At 46.9% G+C, this 20,166-nt stretch overlaps 1 protein-coding gene across 1 annotated transcript in view; it reads left to right on the top strand.

The window, feature by feature from the left end:
* The window catches only part of LOC146867030 (uncharacterized), a 119,060-nt gene that overhangs the window by 35,171 nt on the left and 63,723 nt on the right, over positions 1-20,166 (top strand). Inside the window, exon 2 of the mRNA XM_085614786.1 lies at positions 11,705-11,801. Coding sequence (XP_085470912.1) covers positions 11,705-11,801 — 97 coding nt within the window. The remainder of the gene's footprint in view (positions 1-11,704; positions 11,802-20,166) is intronic.

Here is a 20,166-nt window from a genome sequence, read left to right as displayed (position 1 = left end):
ATTAATTTTTTAAAGAATATTCAATGCAGAGATGTAAGGCTTCATTCCATCTATTAGTAACTACATGACTTTGCGTAGGTCATATAGCTGCAAAGCCTCATGGTTCTTAACTCTGTATAATTTTCTTATGCACCATTTCTTATAAAATTCTTGAAAACCACTGATAGCGATGAAAAATGTATAATGTGTAGTTTAAAATACAATTAGGAAAATCACTATGTAGGAAGGACTGAGGAGGTTCAGTCACCAACCACTGAATCCCAACCATTTGACCATCAACTCCCACTCTCTGTCCAGTACAACACAACATTAACCCTGTGGGGATCGCTAGGTGACCTAGCCCGCATCCTAGCAACCAACTTGGATGCGGCATTTATGTTTGCCCCTCACACACAATAAGGACTGGTCCCTCAGATTGTCCTTCTGCCTTGCCATCTACAGCACCTGCCGGCAGTGTAGGACTCACTATAGTAAACTTAAGGACCCTACTGGCCTTGCTAGTATCTTATCCGTCTCCCGTTTTTAGTACCAATTGTGTTCTACTTTGATTTTAGGTGCCCTTTCCTCATCACAGTCCTAATGAAGATCCCCGTGTAAGGTGTTAAGTGGCCTACGATATACTTTGGGGTCGAAACATCGACACTCTTTCCTTTTGCGCCTGCCCTCAGAAACAACAAAGAATAATCAACTGTGTTTCACAAATGTGGTCTAGCTATTTGAATCAATGAATATTTCATGTACCTTTGGCTAAAACATTTTGGCCTGAATCAATTTGAATTAGGCATTTGTATGCATTCACGATTTCTATACTTCCTTCACAATCTCTTATCCTCACGAGAGTCACTTACCCCCACTTCTTTTCCCTGTCCTTTTTGGGCACTTATTTCTATTTGTATATTAACTTAAATTCTGATTTATGTACAATGCATTTTTTCTATGCAGCAGTGTGATTAAATAACACTTGTTATGTATTTTCGTTGTGTAGTGTTGCTAATTTGATGTGATTACAATGCTCTATATGATGTCCGGTCAGTTCTAGTTTACTGGGATCATTGTATATTGTACTACTAATTACCCAGGTCCCAGTGTCATTGGGTCTACCCTTTTATGTACAACAAGGCAGTGTCCTGTGAGCAACTGAATGCATGCAGCAAGGGACTATCAGTTTCTGCTTTCATTTCATTGATGTCTCGCCCAGGGACATTATAGACCCAGGAAATGGTGCATGAGCATGCAGGACATCCCGCCTCTCCATCCACAGTTTCCTGCTTCGTCATGTCCCTGGGCAGTACGTCAATCAAATGAAGCAAGTGATGATAGAAGGAGGCTCCACATGACGCCAGTAGGATCACAGATACATGCAAAGGAAGGGAGCAAGGGCACTTTTATCTACACATTGCATGTTGAAAACTGCCTACCAACCATAGGCTGAAATTTCCTGATGTTCCTTAACTAACATGCCAAAACCATAACATCCCTTTAAGAGATGTTTTAATGAGTATTTAATAAGGTGTGTATTTTGAAACGTGTAGTCCACCATAAATTCAACTTCACAATGTTTTCCAGTTAATTTATCTTTTTTATTTTGTAGTGATCTATAGTATCCCCTCGCTGAGGGCGCTGGGCATGGCCTTTAGTACTCCACCCCTCCCTGAAATCCACTCGTAGCTTTCAGCTGTATCCGAGCAGCAGCAACGGAGCACAGGGATCGGCCTTACGCCACCCTCGGTGCAGTGCACTACCCACATCACTCAATTGGATTGAGCCAGCTCTCTGGCCGCATGATTATTAGACAGTGTAGAGAAAGGTATCCCACGGTTTTCCCCAGAAGATACTGATCTCAGCTCAGTGAAGACAATGTTGTACCCCAACATCAGCTGTCAGTGTCCCTTGCCAATGACACAAAGAGTGGCCTAGGGCCATGACTTGTTCATGTTATTTTTTTTTCTATGGGTATTCGCACAGAAGGAACTTAGCCAAAGTGCAAGAAACATGGATTGGACTCCTGAGATACAGTTCATGTTTACAGTGAGAGATAATATTTGTGATGATTTTTGTTTTGTAGAGATATAAAGGTGATTTCACAAACGTAAGTTTGGTTGTAAATATGTTTGCTAGCAAATGTAATTTTTTTTACACCTGCTGTGAACTCACAAAGGCATTCCTGGCAGGTGTAAATGGCAGAGAAATCAGCACTCGTAAACACCACTCAGGGATGGGAAGAGGACATTCCAAGGCGGCAGTTCTGATGCTGACGGAGATATAGTTCTGGGTGCTGGAAGTGCAGATGGAGAAGGCTTGTCTTTTGTGGTTTTCTTATTTGCTGTTTTTTTTCAGCCTGCCAATGTCCGGGCTTCTGTCATGGTGCTTCCACATAACTTGGTTCATTTCTCAGCCAGGTATGCAGGAGCGCCATTTCTAGACGGCCATGGAGATGATGCAGGATTGGAGAGGGAGCTGTTGTACTTCCTTCAGAGATGGGGTGATACAGTAACAGTTTGTAGCCCTTTGATGAGATGTGCCGCAGCCGGTAACCCGTTCATCTGTTATATCACTCACTATGGGGCATATCAACAACAACCGGCGATAAGTATCGCTCAGCGCTCTTAGCGTGAGGATAATTATCGCCGGCTAGCGTGAATTTTTATCGCTGAGATAGCGTGCTATTAGCAACGCTTATCTCAATATCGATAAAAATCTACACGCTAACAGGCTAAAGTGAGATTATCGCTGGAAACCCAGCAATAATCACACGTTACCTTGTTGATAGGGACAGGCAAACTTAGCCATGATATCCTCCTTCCATAGGATATCATGGCTAAGTCTGAAAATTAGCAGAAGTAAAAAAGCAGCGTTAACCGCTGTTAGCGCTGCTTTTTTTGTCTCTAACAGGGTTAGCGACATTCTTGATAATAGGAGAAATGTCGCTTAGCGACATTTCTCCCATTATTTTACTCTGGAACGCCCCCTTTGCATCTCATTAGAGATGCAAGGGGAAGCGTAGAGTAAAAGGGTGCTAACATGCAAATTTGCGTGTTAGCACCCTGTTGTTGATAGGGCGCTAGTTTTATCTCTGCTTTTTTGGCTTTTAAAGCCAAAAAAGCAGAGATAAAGCCCTTGTTGATATGCCCCTATGTTTGGTGTGCTGTCATGCCTTTTACCCCAGCCCCAATATCCACTGGGTATGCCTGCAGCAGTGACCAGTAGCAATAAGGTGCAGCCTTAAGTCACACAGTGAATATAGCTCCCTTCCTTCAGTGCCCACTAGGCATTGCCTGCAACTGAGCTGTCCCAAGAACTGCAGTCCCAGTGTCTGAAGGGTATTGGCTGTGACTCTGCCCAGCATGCACAGGCAGTTGCCTCAGGCCACTCCTGTGGCCGGTACGCCTCCTATGGGTGGCCTGCAGAAAAGCCTTGCACTGTCATCGCAGTTCCATCCAGGCATGGTCTTTAGTTATGCCCAGCAGGCACAGGGTATGGTTTATGGCCACAGTGCCCTATACTTTGGGCCCAATAGACAAAGACTGGATAGTCATCCTTTGACCATAATCCTAAAAATAAAAATTGTTTTAATTGTATTGGTTTTGCAGTCATACCCCTTTGGGCAAAGGAATTTTCTTTCAATGCCGGGATCGGTTACATTCGTACAGGTTTGTGAACTGCACATAGTGGAGGACGGAGCAAAAAGATAACCATTTAAAAGGCAACCATATTATGAGTTTAAAATTTGATTTTTGGCACCTGCAGTTCAAGAACCCAAATATCAAGATGTCTATGCATTTATTAAAGTCAGTTTTGGGGAAATTACTCAAGACATGCCAATTCATAGCAATTCACTAAAAACACATAACCCTTTGCCCCTGACATGTCGTATTTATTTTTCTTTAACATTGGCCAAAACATCCATAAGTAGAATTCAAATCGGAAACATACGTTTTGGGGCACATCCTAATTCGTTCCACACACAATTAGCATGAAATCAATTAAAAGAGTTGTATTTGATTTCAGGCTCTGCACTGATATGTTATATAAGGCCAACTCTGGTATCCAAATCAAATGCCTACTGAGCATGGCCTGCAGCTATGCTCGGATGGCACAAGGCATCACCTGCATCCATGCCCTGTATTAGGTGGCCATTGATCACGCTCATCAACCATGCTCAGTATCCCAGTTCCCATGGCTACTCTTCCTGGCCTTCATCTATGCAAGCTGTCAAAAGGTGGGGCCTTTGGTCACTGCTTGTAGCCTTGCCAAGGCCTGGTCTTTGCTGTAACAATTTATATGTTTCCCTCCTATCTTGCAGAAATGGCCTGCTTCTCCTTTCTTCTGTTCTTTTCTACAGGCTGAGAGCAGGAGCCAAGCAAAAAAAGTAGGACTCTTAATGTTATGACCTGAGATGGAGAAACAAACTGTAACCTAGAAAAAAGCTCTTTGCTCCCAACTGGCCAATCCGAAGCAAAATCCAGAATTCCTGATGACTATAGGTCTCCTAATTTGAAGCCAAGGAATTGCACAGTTATGATGCACTGAGAGCTTCTGCTGTCTCATACAGGGAAATGTTATCTGTGACCTGGGAGTGATCCGACCAGAAAGGAGGCCTAGGTTTCACCATCCTGGATTGGGAACTTGACATAGCTATTTAACGTTTCTTAGTAATTATCAATAATGGAATTCCAGACATGGATCATGCTTTAAATGACTTGGCGTTTTCTAGAAACAAGTCATCTAAACAGAACTACTGCATGTGCATTTCACACCGAGGAGGAGAGCATACCAGAAAGATGCACACACACAACCAGAAGTTAGTGAGCGTTCTTCGAAAGTGCTCCCTAGGCCGCCCCTATCAGAAAGGAAGTGGCAGTTGATAAACCAAGTAGCGCTCAGGAATATAATAGCATACATGCCTACAGACCCGATTCAGGCGGCAGACACCCGGGGGCAGATTTACAAGCCCCGTACGCCACATTTGCGTCGCCGTTGCGTCACTTTTGTGATGCAGCAGTGGCGCAAAGACAGTGCCATGCTGCGAGGTATTTACAACGTGACGCATCTAGGGAGATGCGTCACGTTGTAAAGCCCTGTGCCACATGTGGGCGTTCCAGCGCAGGGGGGCGTTCCAGCGCAGGAACGCCTCCTAAAAGTGGCTGAGTGAAATCTACAAGATTTCACTCAGTTGCTTTTACGGCCATGCTGCGTCAAAACGCTGCGCCTGCTTGAAGCAGGCGTAAAGATTGACGCAGCATGTTAGGCATAGGGGCACCCCGAGCCTTGCTGGAGCTGCGTCGCGCTTGCGACGCGACTCCAGCAATGCGTCACCTTTACGGCAGCAGATGCGTCACGCTTCTGTCTATTCTTGCCCCATGGTGCGCCTCATTGTAAATGCGGCGCATCCATGGTGGCGCAAGAAGTGTCTGCCGTGACGCAAAATAACTGGCGCATCCCTGCTGATATGCAGGGATGCGCCAGTTATTGTAAATCTGCCCCCCGATTTGTTGAGTCCATAAGGGATTTTGTTTTTTAGCTGTCTCCCGCTTAAAATCTCCCTACGTCAATGTAAGACAATTGGAAAAATAAATTCCCACGATTTTTTTCAAAGTCTTTCTCCTTATGAGAAGGCGGAGAAGGACCTGCAAACATGGAATTGGTTTCTAGCCAAGTTCGGTGAGGAGGAAGGAGGCTCTATGGTGGACGGGCATGATTCTGAGGCTTAGCAGTCACACGCAGGTACAAGAGGGGGGAGGGTGTTCAGGAGAGTAGGTATAACAGGCCATTCAATACTCCTACTGTATTTTTTGTGTTCGCAATGATCCCTTTGCATGTATAAGTACTCCTATTTCATGACATGTCTGAGATGTTGGCTCACTTACCCAGATTAATTATTGGTACAATGTTTGTAATCTACTTCTGACGAAATAAATAAAAACAATTCTCAAAAAAAAGTTTTCCAACTTTAGAGGATGTTTCCATGAAGTGGCAAAACATGTTGTTAAGCCAAGAAGGCTAACAAAACGCTTTGTCACTTTAGAAACGCAGGGCTGCACCATATTTACTAGAATATGGTGCAGCCCTGCGTTTCACTCTGTGCTGGAGCTAACTTTAGCAGCCTAGCGCCAACGCAGGCACCCTTGCACCATAGTGCAAGGGTGCCTGTGTTGAGGGGAAGATTGTTTATGTGCAGGAAGGTCCCCCTTCCTGCACCCAAACAATATTTAAATGCCATTTTGTAACTTCTATGGAAGTTGTAAAACAGCATTTTTTTAAAAAATCATTGTTTATGTGCAGGAAGAGGCACCTTCCTGCACGTAAAAAATAATTGGCATTTTGCTGTTTCCATGCGCAGCACACATGGAAACAGACAAAACGAGGAGAAATAAAGCATTTCTCTTTGTTTGCCTATGTAAGACTAGGTATTCCATGGTCTTAATTTTGGCGCTGCCTCCTATTTATGCTGCTCTTGTAAATAGGAGGCAGAGTCAAAATCAATGGGTGTTGCGGTGGAACGCCCACCATAACACTCATTGCCTGCCCCTTTCATGCTAAGTATAGTGTGAAAGGGGGCCTTATTTACAAGGCAGTGTTAAGCCACATTAAATGGCCTAACACAGCCTTATTAATAAGGCAAAGCTCCTTTCGCCATCACACCATCACTGAAAGTGACGTTGTGGTGGCGATAGGGGCTTGTAAATATGCCCCTATATCTCAAAATGTTGGCATGTGTGAAATAGTTGCAAATTTCAGTGGAAATAGGGTTAGCACTTGGCCGGTGTGATAATGTAATGACCAGCATTTTAATGTCCAGGCCAATACAAAATGTAAGAATATCACCTACAACCAGTCTTTTTTCATCTTTTCAGTGCATACCTAAATTCCCAAATATTATCATAAAGCACTTTAAAATGTGTTCCAGAGCTGCCTTCATGACTCGACTTATAATTTAAGTTATCAAAGACAGAAAGGTCATGTTAAAGAAGAATATGGACAATTCTATATAAAGGTCTATTTGAGTATCCTGTCCGGGCCTTTGCAAAATCTTAAAACATAAACAAATGGCTGGCACTTTTCTCAGGGAAAGGTGGCGCCCTATATGCAAAGCATTCAGAACTCCGATAGCTAACTTTTAAAGGCAGAGTGTTCGGACCAGAAGTCTTGCCAAGGCAGTGTGCGCCTTGTTCCTTGAGACTGCATCTTTATGACACATCTATACCATAGACCTAGTGCCCAGAGAGCGTAGCCTTGATTCATGCACTCTAGCTACAACTATCAAAAGAGTTTCGCTTAATTTTATTTGGTTTGGCAATTTTAGAGCTGTGCAGACTCCCGGGAGCCCTTTTAATCACCCTGAATGTATAAGAGCATGCTGCAATATGTAGATTAGTTCCAATTGTTCAACAAAGCCCATGTTTGAATTTGCACTCAGAATTGGCATCTTTGGGGGGATTTATGATTTATGGACACAAATCAGTAGGTGTAGCAAAATGATAGGCTCCATACTTCCGATGACATTGTGGAGAAGTGTGGCTCAATGGTTAGAGCGGCAGATCTTGATGCAGAGCACTGGTCCGGGACCAGGGTTCGATTCCCGCCGCGGCAGGGTCTCGGGCTATAAATTCATCGGACCAGATATTCTTGCCTCAGTGCCTTTTCTAATCATGGGTCCCATGCTGCAGAGTCCCATGCTGCAACTCTGGGCAATAGCTTGCTTAATCTCCACAACGGCCCCAACAGTGCTGGGATGCCTGGCTTCACCATGGGGGTGCCCAGGAGTGGACACTTATTTATTTATTTATTTGCACATTTATAGAGCGCTCTAATACCCGGAGGTGTCCTGGCGCTAGAAAGATAGACTGGTGTGTTGAAGCGTGCTTACTGAGTGAAGAGCCATGTTTTTAGACCTCTTCTAAAGGCCATCAGATTCTGGATTTGTCTGAGCGCAGGTGGAAGTTTATTCCAGGCCTCTGCGGCCCCAAGAGAAAAACTCCTGCCTCCCCAGCGAGCTCTTTTAATTCTGGGGACCGTGACCAGAGCCAGTTGTCCTGACCTCAGAGTTCTTGCTGGTTTATGCCAGCAGAAAAGAGATTTCAAGTGCCTAGGTCCCGAATCGTGGAGGGCCTTAAAGACCATGCAAACTGCCTTGAAAATGATTCTTTTACGGACCGGCAGCCAATGAAGCTTGACCAGCTCCTGAGATATCGAGGCAAATTTGGGTGTGTCAGTGATTAGGCGAGCGGCTGCATTTTGCAGAAGTTGGAGTTTTCTTAATACGCTCTGCTGGGCGTTTAGCATCAGGCTGTTGCAGTAGTCTAGGCGTGAGAGCACTAGACCCGTAACTATTGTTTTCCTGTGTTTCTTCTCAAGATAAGGTAATATTTTCCTGATGGTTTTGAGTATGAAGTGGAGGGAGGAGGAAAGAGCACTCACCTGGGATTTAAAGGTCAGGGAGGTGTCCACCAGAATACCGAGATTTTTCACTTTGTCCACCGGATCTGGGAGAGGTCCCATTTCGTCTGGCCACCATCTCAGGGACCAAAAGTTGTCTCTGTCACCAAAGAGCAGAACCTCGGTTTTTGAGGAGTTCAGCTTAAGGCAGCTTTGTGCCATCCAGCGGCCAACTTCAAGCATGCAGTTTCTGAATCTATCGGCAGTGTTTTCTGTGTTGCCGGGAAGGAGGGACACCACAATCTGTGTGTCGTCGGCGTAGGCCGTGAGTTGAAAGCCGAACGATCGGATCACCGGGGCGAGGGTGGACACATATACATTAAAAAGGGTTGGGCTTAGCGAAGACCCCTGGGGGACTCCGCAAGGAAGCACAAAGGAGTGAGATTCGTGGCTGCCCAGCGCCACTGTCTGGGATCTGTCAGACAGGAAGGCTTGTAAGATTTTTAAGGCCTTTCCCTGAATTCCACAGGCCCTCAACCGGTTCACCAGTAGCTTATGGTGGACCGTATCGAAGGCCGCAGAGAGATCCAATAGGATCAGAGCTGCTCTGCCCCCTGTATCCATCTACTGCCTGATATCTTCCATAGATTTAATCAGGGCGGATTCCGTGCTGTGCCCCTCTCGAAAGCCGTGTTGAGAGGAATCCAGTACATCCGCAGATTTTAGGAAGGCGCTAAGTTGTGCGTTCAGGTAACCTTCTATTATTTTGGCCGGGAGGGGGAGTCTGGCAATCGGGCGATAATTGTTCATCTCCGTGATGTCAAGATTGGGTTTTTTGAGCAGGGGTAAGATGGAGGCTTGCTTCCAGCTAGAGGGATATTCCCCTTTCTCCAACATCTGATTGAAGAGGGGAGTGAGTCCCCTGGCAATTGCGTCTGGTGCAAGTTTAGTTATTGTTGTGGGGCAGGGGTCATGAGGGGAGCCTGATTTAATTTTTAGTAGGCGACTTCTCACTTCTTTTTCCGTGATGGGTGGGAAATATTGAAGCGTGGGTTCAGGTCTGGCGGGATCGGGGGCCCCCCTCGGTGAAGAAGTCATCACTATCCTATCTAAGGGGAGAAAGATGTTTTCCACCTTTTCACGAAAGAAGGTTGCCAAACTTTCGCAGAGTGAGAGGCTTGCTGGAATTTCAATGGGTTTGGGGTTTGCTAGGGAAGCGACCGTGAGAAAGAGTTCTTTAGGGGTATTGGTAGCATCTTCTATCTGTCTCGTGAGAAAGGCTTTTTTCGCTTGAAAGATGGATTCTTTGTAGCGCCTTTGTTCCGAATTAAGCGTTTTTTTGTCTGCTTCTCTATAGTGCGTGCGCCAGATTTTTTCAAGTTTTTTGCACCTTATTTTGTGTTCCCTTATTTGATCTGTGAACCATGGGGCGGCAGGCTTGGCCCGAGTGGAGTGGATGGTTTTAGGGGGGCTAAGAGTAAACAAGCCCGGTCCAGCCAGGTAGTATAGGTCTTAGCTGCTTCCTCCACATTGTTCGGAAGGGGGGGTAATGTAGTGTTTAATGTGTTATCTAGCGAGTCACCCGAGACACGGAAAGCCAGGAAGGGTTCCTTCAGCGGTATGAGTACAGCGCTGAGATACCCCCAGGGGTGATTCGGCGCTATATAAGTACATTTACATTCCGAGTTCAAAGCTGCATTTAGGTGTCTGCAAAAATCTTCTAACCCATCTGACAAGATACCAATACACTGACCCATCCCCAGTTTTTTTTTAAATTCTCAAAAACTGCTCAACAGATTAATGCCAAGTCACAAAACACAAAAAAATTCACAAACCTCTGTCGTCGTAACATGTTGGACACTGATCTGTCTATTATTTTTATATAACTTGTCTAAAATTGGCAAATGGGAATTAAACCAGGACAAGTAAGGTTTGATATCGCCCCTATACCTTTCCGAACTGCACCTGCTTGGTGGGTGATGGTGTGAGTGAATGGATGGGATGCTTTTTATGCATTCAGGAAGCACGCCTGACTAGCATTCTGCGACCACTGCGAGAAGTCAACGTTGAGTCCATGGTAGGCTCCAACTAACTATCTCAGCAGAGATGAGTATAGTTCATTTAAAAACATCTACTCATAATCATGGCTAGAGTTAATGATGAACAGACACAAAATTACATTTTAAACTGCACAATTGTCTCCTTGTGTTCCTCTTGTTACCCAGAAGTATGAATTATGATCTACTGACCTCCCAAACGTCCCCCCTTTAGAATCATTCATTGGGGGTATCCAGGGGATGGGACGTGCGGAGAGCAATCTTCATTTGCTTTTCTTTGTCATTGGTTATATCTACGTGTATATGTGTTCATTTTCCTTGAATGAACTAAGTTCGACAAGCCGGCTACAGGCTTCTGTTGATTGCTACACAAAGGCCCAGATTCACAAAGGTTAAGTGTTAGGTTAGTGTTACCTTTGTAAAGCTAACCAAGTAACGCTAACCCACCGTTAAACCAATTTGGCGATTAACAAACTAATGCTAATTGGTATTAGCGTTGGTTTGTATAGAAAAGTAACGTGAAGCAGCTTCAAAACGTTGCTTTGCATCACTTTGCATCAGTGGGGCATTACATGGGTGGTACATGGGCATTCCGGTGCAACTACCCATGCTTTTTTACACCAAGCCCTATCTACGCACATCAGTAGACAGGGTTTAGTGCCAAAAATGAACGCTGCTGTAAAGCAGGTGTTAAAAGGAGAAATGCTTTCATTTCTCCTTTATTTTCCGACTTTCCATGCGTTCTGCACTGTGCAGCACACATACAATGTAGGAAAAGCTTTGAAGAGTGTCTAGTCATTGTAATTTGTACAGGAAGGTCACCCTTCCTGTACAAAACCAAAGCTAGACTCAGGAGCTCACCCAAGCACTATGGCGCTAATGTGTGTGCCAGGCGCACAGCAGCAGAAATCAGCACCGGCGCTAGGGAGAGGGAAGGAGAGTGGCATACTCTGAGACTATAGCTCACTTCTGCTCCTTTCCTGTCACGCAACACAGCGCAGTCTCTTTGGGGGCTGAGCTGTGTTCCGTGACAGTTTTCATATCTGGGCCAAAGTTTCACATAATGCTAACCTAAGGGGCAAAACCTAAATAACAGAAATAAAACCAGAGGAACTTTGGCACTGGGTCTACATTGGCACCATAGGTGCTTAAAACCACGTGAGTCGCCTAAAAGTTTCATCTTTGCTTTCAGGGCGAGGCTTCTGCAGTATGGGTGTCCTACATAACCTTCACTGGCTCACTACATCGTGTCCATTTTCCCTTTTTTTCAGAATTTCAAAATTTTAACCTGACTGTTATCTCATTGGCTGTTGTCATTTTGGTGGTCACGAGCCTGGTCTGCTGCATCTCCCACTACAGGCGCAGAAGGTGAGTCGGTTTCTTCCGTTAACTAATTCTTCTCTTGCCAAGGCATAACAATGAGTCGCTCGCTAATATTCGCTTTTTGCGATGCTCAAAAACGTGTGAATATGTGCTTGCTGCAAAAGCAGTTCAGTAATCAGGAACATGGTCCTCTTTTAAAATGCCTCTGTTGGAAATGGCCCTTTTTGCAGGGTTAGCCCCAAACATTTTTTGCTTCTTCCTCCTACTTTTTCCTGACCTGTGGTTGTTGGCTTTAGGACTCTGGGCACTTTACCACTGCTGATCAGTGCTAAAGTGCATAAGCTCTCTGTGTAAATTGTAATTGTGATTGGTTATCCATGATTGCCATATTTGCTTTACCAGAAGGTCCCACTGAGTGTGCCAGGGCTGGTAAATCAAATGCTACTAGTGGGCTTGCAGCACTGGTTGTGCCACCCACATAAGTAGCCGTAAAGAGGTCTCAGGCCTGCCACAACAGTGCCTGTGCGCAGTTTGTTAACTGCCATGTCGGCTGGCCAGTGCACCCACTTGCCAGGCCTTACCCTTCCCTTTTCTTAAACATAGGACACCCCTATGGGAGGCCCAAGGTACCCCCCTGGGCAGGGTGCAGTGTATGTAGAAGGTAGGACATGTACTGGTGTGTGTAACATGTCCTGATAGTAAATACTGCCAATTTTGTTTTTCACTATTGAGAGGCTATCTTGCCCATAGGACAGAATGGGGAATGCTGTGTAACAATTTTACAAGCATATCTTCCCATAGGAGTAAGATAAAAAATTAGAGTCTGGTATCCCTGAACTCAGAATTTAATAACACATCTTTTATGAAGGATGGTTTTTAGATTCTGTGTTTAAAATAGCACTTTTAGAAAGTGGCTATTTTCTTGTTCAACCTTTCTGTGTGCCTCTGCCTGTTTGTGGATTGACTGTCTGGATTGGGCGTGACAGGGGCTGGAGTGGCTCCAGGAATCTGAGTGAGTCAGCACTAGGCTGAATAGGCCAAACTGCATTTGGAGTGGTGGGAGGAGTATCCCCTGTACCTGAATAGGGCTGTGCCTGCCTTCTGCAATGCTGGCTCTGCCCCCTGTGTTGTGTCTGAAGACCCTGGCCCATAAGGAAGAAGTTGTGCACTGGCATGGTGCACCCAGAACTGGTTTGGACTGGGCTCAAAGCCCACTTGCACAAAGGGATCAAAGACATTTTGGGGTATAAGTATGAGACCTAAAACCCCTGAACTTCAGATCATTCCTGGAGTTCAAGAGGAACCTTTGCTGGGGAGAGAGCTGAAGAGACTGAGGAGAAGTACTGCCCTTGCTGTGTGTCTGGGGTTGGCCTGCAGTTGCTGTTTCTGCCAAGGAAAGGAGAAGGACTTTGCTCTGTGCTGTGTCCCCTGCTTGAAGAAGATCTCCAAGGGCCTGAAGTGAGCTGGCCTCCTGTTCAGAAGTCTCAGGGACACAAACACTTCACCCCCAGCTCACCCGAACTCTTCTGTTGTGAGTTCTGACCTGCTTTGAGGTGCCTGTGCCAGTTTTGGGGTTCTGGAGGTTGTTGTTGCTGGTTGGGAGCTGGAAGAAAAGAAGAAGCGTGAAGAAAGCAACGCATCGCTCTTCTTGCGGCAAGTTTTACCGACGCATCTCGATGGCGCGAGAAGATTTCCATTGCATCGCCGTGCCACTGCGAAGATTGTCGCAGCGTCTGTCGCCGCTGCAAGAACCGACGCATCGAGGGATTGTGGCTGAAGAGGACCGACGCCACGCTGCGCCATGCAACGCAGCCGTGTCAATCACTGTCGTATCCCGACGATCCACACATCGTACCTGTGCGAGACGATTTCCCAACGCATCGCCTGCAGACCGGAACCGACACGAAGACTCGACGCACCACTCCCCTACAGACCGGAACCAACGCAACCCTTCCCCTGCGTGCAGCGGGGCTGTCGCATCACCTCCTCAGGGTCTCAGGAGTGTCGCATCTCTTTGTTTTCCGATGCTGCAGCTGTGTGGCTTGGGAACATTTGTCGCATCTACAGGTACTTTGGTGAAAAGTCACGCATCTATAGATTTCTTTAGTTCAAGTTCTTGAACCTTTTTACAAATCATATTTTTAAACTGTGTATGTTGGATTTTTGTCGTTTTGCTCTTGTGCAGTTTAGATAAAGATACTTTATCTTTCTAAACTGGTGTAGTGTCCATTTGTGGGGTTAACACAGTGTTACTGTGAGTGTTGGTACAAATACTTTACACATTGCCTTTGGGAGAAGCCTGTCTGCTCGTGCCAAGCTACCAAGGGGGTGAGCAGGGGTTATCTAAAGTGTGTATCGCCCTTACCCTGACTAGAAGCAAGGTTCCCTATTTGGACAAAGGTACCTACCTCTGCCAACTAGAGACCCCGGTTCTAAAATTGGTGGTCGTCGGTGAGGATTTGAACCTGTATTTGTACTTGACCCACAGTGACTAGTATACATCACTAGTTTAGTGCAGACCACTACGCAACCACATACTTGGGCATATTCTCAAGGATCTATCGCCGAGTTATTGGCACATTATCACAGCCAAAGTCACAATGAAATTCATCGCCCCATTCACAAGCTGGTGCTAACAGCTGATACCGCCATTTTACCTGTGATAGCAGCCGCAGAAGACATTACCACGGATTACCCCGGCAACTATCGCTAATGACGAGTAGGTGTTCCTGAGCAAAAATCCGCGACAACACCACTCCGCAACATTCCCAATGACCAGCCAGATCTGCGATAAGATCACAGAACAGGCGATAAGGCGCATTATCAGCAGGAAACTAACACATGCTCTGACCTGGTGCAAAGTCGATGACAACCTGCACCATCAAAGGGAGCCCAGCCCAGAGCCACACCTGAAGAACAGATGCCATGGAGCTACTCATCATGCAGCTCAGAGCCCCAAGAGGCCCACAACACCCACCGCCACTCACCCCCGGACCACCCCCAACACCCCCCAGGGCCCTACCCGGGGCACCCCTCACCTCCCCCGGACCAAGAGATTGTACATCAACGTCACGAAACCATGAACAAAATCATTCGCCTGATGCCGCAGAATCACAACAACTAACAGTACTTTTTTTTTTTTTTTTTTGGGTAAATATTTTTATTTGCATTTAAACACTCAAAAAGCAGTACAATCAACAACTATCCCTTGCCTGGGCATGTCAATATACAACTCCCATCACATATACATCCCATTTATGAGTCCGCAGTATATGGGGTAAAGCGTTGCCCCCCCAGCAACCTTGCAGGATAATCCTTAGAACAACAACTAACAGTCATGTGAGTACAGAAAAAGCTGAATCAATCATTCACCATTGAAAGTCCAAACAAAATATCACAATCAAATTTGTCTCAAAACAATTATTTGGATGAGTCATGGCGGGGTCATCCCTGGACAATCTGTAAGAGACAACCTGTAAGACAATATCCAAGATAAGAAGGTGCATCAGGCACTATCAAAGGACAGAGAGAGAGACAGAAAGAGAGAGAGAGAGAGAGACCGTACAAGGAGCGCAAGGACAATCGGGCCTGTGGCTCATACATGCCAACTGTTGCATGTGTTTCGCAATTGGTGCACCCTAAATCTAAGGCCTGGCATAAATTTCAGCACGAAGGCCACATCACATTCCAGAAATGCAAGCAGTAGTCAGACTAAAATTAGGCATGAAAGCTCCTTTGTCTCCATACACAAGGCGGAAGGACAACCGAACCTCCTTCCTTGGCCTTCAATGCGCCCAGCACCCCCTGAGTGAGATACCATATCAGACTCTGACGACTCTCACACCACGAACTGTGCCAATGAAAGACCAACGTGTCCACACCCCACACACACTTGTCCCTGCTCGAGCTACACCTGCATGGGATGCCCCTGACACATTGGTAAAAAACAACCCATACGTCCAAACGTTGAACACGCATACGACTCATTACTACCCGAGCTGTGGCATATCGTCCACAGAACTGCCGCCGTTCTGAGGAGTGTCGGTGGTACGAGACCAACAAACGCAATGGCAGGCAATCCCGGGCACATGCACAACCCCTGTCACGTGAAACTGTACCGTGCACAAATGCTGCATCTGTTGGGAGCTCTGCCAATGGCAGTTTTGCGAGTCAGTTACCGTCTGAGTTTTTGGCTTGCGTACATCACATGCATCTATCCCTGGTTCCCCTGTCGATCATGCACATTCGAGTGGCCCATGGAGGTCTGCCTATCCAACACAACGGTAGCTGAACTGTATTATGACTTGTGCGTGTGCCCCCTGTTGGCCCACGAACAAGAATGCAACCGGGATACCCGTGCATGGGATGCCCTGATGTGTGGCGTATGTGCTGGTAGTAGTGGATGGGAAATTGCACAAGTCATCGTGTGCAGTGAGCACATCGAGGCGCTCCCCTATTGGGCTGTGTTGCAGATTGGTAAAACGTCGTGGACGGAGCACATCTGTCCGGACCAGTTAATGGATTGGCTCTCCCTCGTGTTCCTTGAACTCGAGAACGACGTACTACTGGAACTGATTGCAGCCAGAACTGATTGACACCCAGAGCACAGGTCCCAACACCTTGTTGCATCGTGGAGGAAAGGTCACACATCCCAGGACAACAGTGGACATGGCTGCATTCACCTGGACTCTGAATGCATGTACATGCACCTACGCGTGTTGTCACACACCTGTGCCAGGTGATGCAGCCCCATGGGCTGACCTGCCCAGCATCGTTTGGTAGTGTTCCTAAATCTGAAATACTGCTGGAGGGAGACTACACACATGGCAATGTAGCACGACATGTGACCTTGTTGGTCCCTTTCACCTGTTCACTGTCAGCATAGCATACAGTCGGCGCAATCCGGTGGTACAGCTCCATGAAGATCCCATGGGCTGTGAGTGTTGATTAGTATGACAAATCCTGTGCCTCAATGAGCATTGTCCGTAGACTGGGAGGGACAGACTGCTACATGTACATTGGTGGTGAATCCCTATTGGCAGCTCCACCTCTGTGAGCCAGACATTGTGTTTGGAATAGTTCCTGGTAGACCTGTGCTCTTACGTGTCTTCAGCAATGTGAGTATGGTGTCCAACTTCTTGCCCTGTGGATCAATGTGATCCATTAAAAGAGACTGTGTCCACACTGATGTGTGTGAGTAGGTCATGTGAAGAGATGTTCTGTAGCCACGTGCGATGGGGGGACACTACTTTGGGTGTGCGACCGATTTTGATATTACTACACACAGCCCTATATAATACATGGACGTGGGGCTACGTTGGGGGGTTGTGAGATTGTTGTTCATGTGCAATGAGGCCACAGCTAGTTCACACCTTCACAGTCATCTAATTGGCCATGTGGGTCAAGGTCAAACATGCGCATATATGACATTTACCAGGGTGTATCTTTTTGTTCAATCAATGTACCTACATTAATCCATACTTGTATACGTGAGTGAACATAGACATGACACATCTGTGTGATTTGGAATGTTTTATTCACATTCTGGGGAGTGTCGGAGCTGGAGGGGTACATGGCCAGTTCAAGCCCACATAACGTGGTTGCCCAGTGGTGGGCCAACCAGAGTCCTTGGGGGAATGCAAGGTTAAGCTGAAGAGGAAGAGTTCAGTCCGCAGCCGGGTTGGTGTGTCATTGGTTCCTGAGCAGATATGGCAGACCATGTCGGGGTCCAGGTGAATGTCGCAGAGTGTTCTGGGGACAGTGGGAGGTGTTGTTCGAGGGCATGAGGCATAGGGCTGAACCAGGCAGGGACAGGCCATGTGGTGGGTATGGATGCTACTGCCTCCTTCCTCACACAGTCATTACCCTCGACATCTTACTCCTCTGAGACATCTTCTGTGTCCGGTGTGGTCAGGTGTGTGTGGTGGTGTTATGGCTGCATCACCGTGTGGCACTGACACATCAGGGTGCGAAGGTGATAGGGCTGCATTACTGTGTGCCAATGACACATCAGGGGGCGGAGATGTGTGTGTCGAAGTTCCAGCAGCAGTTATCTGGGACAGGCTCTGAACAGCAATGGCAAGATAAAGATCTGCAAGGCATGTAAGATCCCAGCTACATCTCGCTGGTGTTCAGCTGTGGCAGCCCTACTTCCAGCCTGCATCGGCTCCATGGTCTCCATTGTCCTCCGCATCTCTGCCAACTCTGTGCATTCATCACTGGAGCCTGTCTGACTAGACACTTCTTGTATCCAAGTAATGGCACCAGCGATGTCAGCCAAGGATTGTTGGTAAGCATGGTGCGGACAGTGGTTGTCCGTTAGGGATTGTAAGTGGTCCCTGATGGGACTCAGACACCCACGTATGGCATCTAGGTTGACTGCCATGAGGTCGAACCCCACCCGCAGCTGATCAGCCATCTTTTCCTGGCACCCTAACACACAGTGTTGGAACTCCATGTGTTGGTTGTGGGGGTCCTGTGAGCCAGCCATGCTCTTGTGTTCCTTCGGCTGTGTGGTCTGTGCAGGGTGTAGGGTCACCCCGATGCAGCTGGGCTGTCCTGCTCCTGGGGGTTGGGTGCAGAGGCTGTCCACGAGGCGTTGGAGGTGTATGGGCAAATGTACAGGGTGTCCTCTTCATCATCACTGTAGAGATGTGTGGTCTGCTCTGCAGGAGGTGTTGATTGCCCTTCTGCAATGTAACAGGAAGATGCAGGTTAACAGTGTGTTCGATGTATGTTCACGCATTGTAGATGTTTACAATCAGACTGCATGACTGTTACATTTTGGCTGATTTGGTGAAGCTGGCTATTTGATGGGAAACAGTGGACATTTCGACTAAATGACGGATGTGAGGTTGTATTCGTACATTATCATCTCACAGTGTCATGCAATGCCGGATGTGATTAGCCAGTTACTACGCACGAGCGGCACCAGTAGTATCCTCTGTCCTGTGGTGTAAGGGTTGCACTTTGTACGACATTGTCGTCAATGTTGATATACTGTGATTGCTATGTGTGTGTTCTGCATTGTTGGTGAGTTTCCCTTGCAGCTCTGATTTGGCGGCCCCTTATACCTTTGAGTTGGTGTGCCTTTGACTTGTGTTCTTTTCGGGTGCTGGGATGTTTGTGACTTGGGTCATTTGTGCTCTTGGACGGTTTTTGTACTCTTGTGCATTGTTTGTCTGCAGATGTGTTTTTGACGTCATGGGTTGTAGGTGCACGTGGATGTGTCCCACTGTGACCTGCTCCTTTACGGATGCGGTCCACACTCAGCCACATCAAAGTCGTCTCGTGCACCATGTCATGTATTTTGACTGCAGCCATGCTATCTGTCATGCAGTGTCACTTGTATTGTCCGTGTGGCTCACAGAGCCACTGCTTTTCTGGATTCAGCACATGTGCATGGGTAGGTTGTGGCATTGGTGATATGGAGGGGGGGCCCTTTGTGCACATTGTTGACGGGGGCCTACTTGGTGTTTCTATGTATGCGGCAGAGTGCCAAGGGTATCAGGGACGTATTCCACACTCATTGTGGGTGTGCAGTATGCTGCACATGATTGTGTATGTTATGTTATGTTAATTTAGATTTATTGAGCGCTTAATACCAAAAGGTCTCTAAGCGCTGCGTTTGCCATTGTGCCCATCTCCCTCCGTCACCCCAGTTCCTGGTCATTACTCACCCTGTTGCTGTTGGGTCAGGTCATATCGAGCTGTGTCCAGACCCCCAACTCCTTGCACCGTCTCCACACTGATGACTGTGGCCACCATTTCCTCCATCTCTTCCAGCTCCTCCTGTGGCGCAGGACTCCCACCTCCAGTTGCCTTTCCTGCCTTCCTGTTGGCAGCGAGTCTCTGCTTGGTTTGGCTGTGCACTTCATGCCAGCGCCTCTTGACTTCCTCGATTGACCTCCTCGATACACTGACTGCATTCATGTTGGTGATGATGGACTGCCATTTTTCAGTTTGTGTTGCCAATGACGCAGGGGAGGTGACGGACAGTTGTTGGTAGTGTTCTATCACCTCCGTGACGATGATCCGGTCTTCCTGCAGACTGAACCCCGTCTTCCTATTCCACTTCTCCTTGCCCTACCCCTTGGTTCCTGGCTGGTCCTCCTTGGGGATTGTGGGGTTCGGGTTGTCCTCTGCACTCGGTCCGGGTGCATCCATGGTGCTACGCAGTTTGATTTGGTTTTGGTGTGTTCGTTTTGTTGCTTTTATAGTGCATTTTTCCGCATGGTGCGAGGGAATTGCAGGCCTGTCACTGGTTGGCGCTAATCTTTGTATCATGATTTGGGGCATCGCAACTTTTTTCACGTTGGTGTTTCGCATTTTTGTAGAGTTGCATTGATTTTAGCGCGATCATTTGACACGTTGTCGTGGGACTATCGCATGGTGCCACTGCCTTGGGAAT

This window comes from Triturus cristatus, chromosome 1_2, assembly GCF_964204655.1.
Source record: "Triturus cristatus chromosome 1_2, aTriCri1.1, whole genome shotgun sequence".
In the NCBI taxonomy this organism is placed as follows: domain Eukaryota; kingdom Metazoa; phylum Chordata; class Amphibia; order Caudata; family Salamandridae; genus Triturus; species Triturus cristatus.
This window is presented reverse-complemented; position numbering and strand designations above follow the sequence as displayed.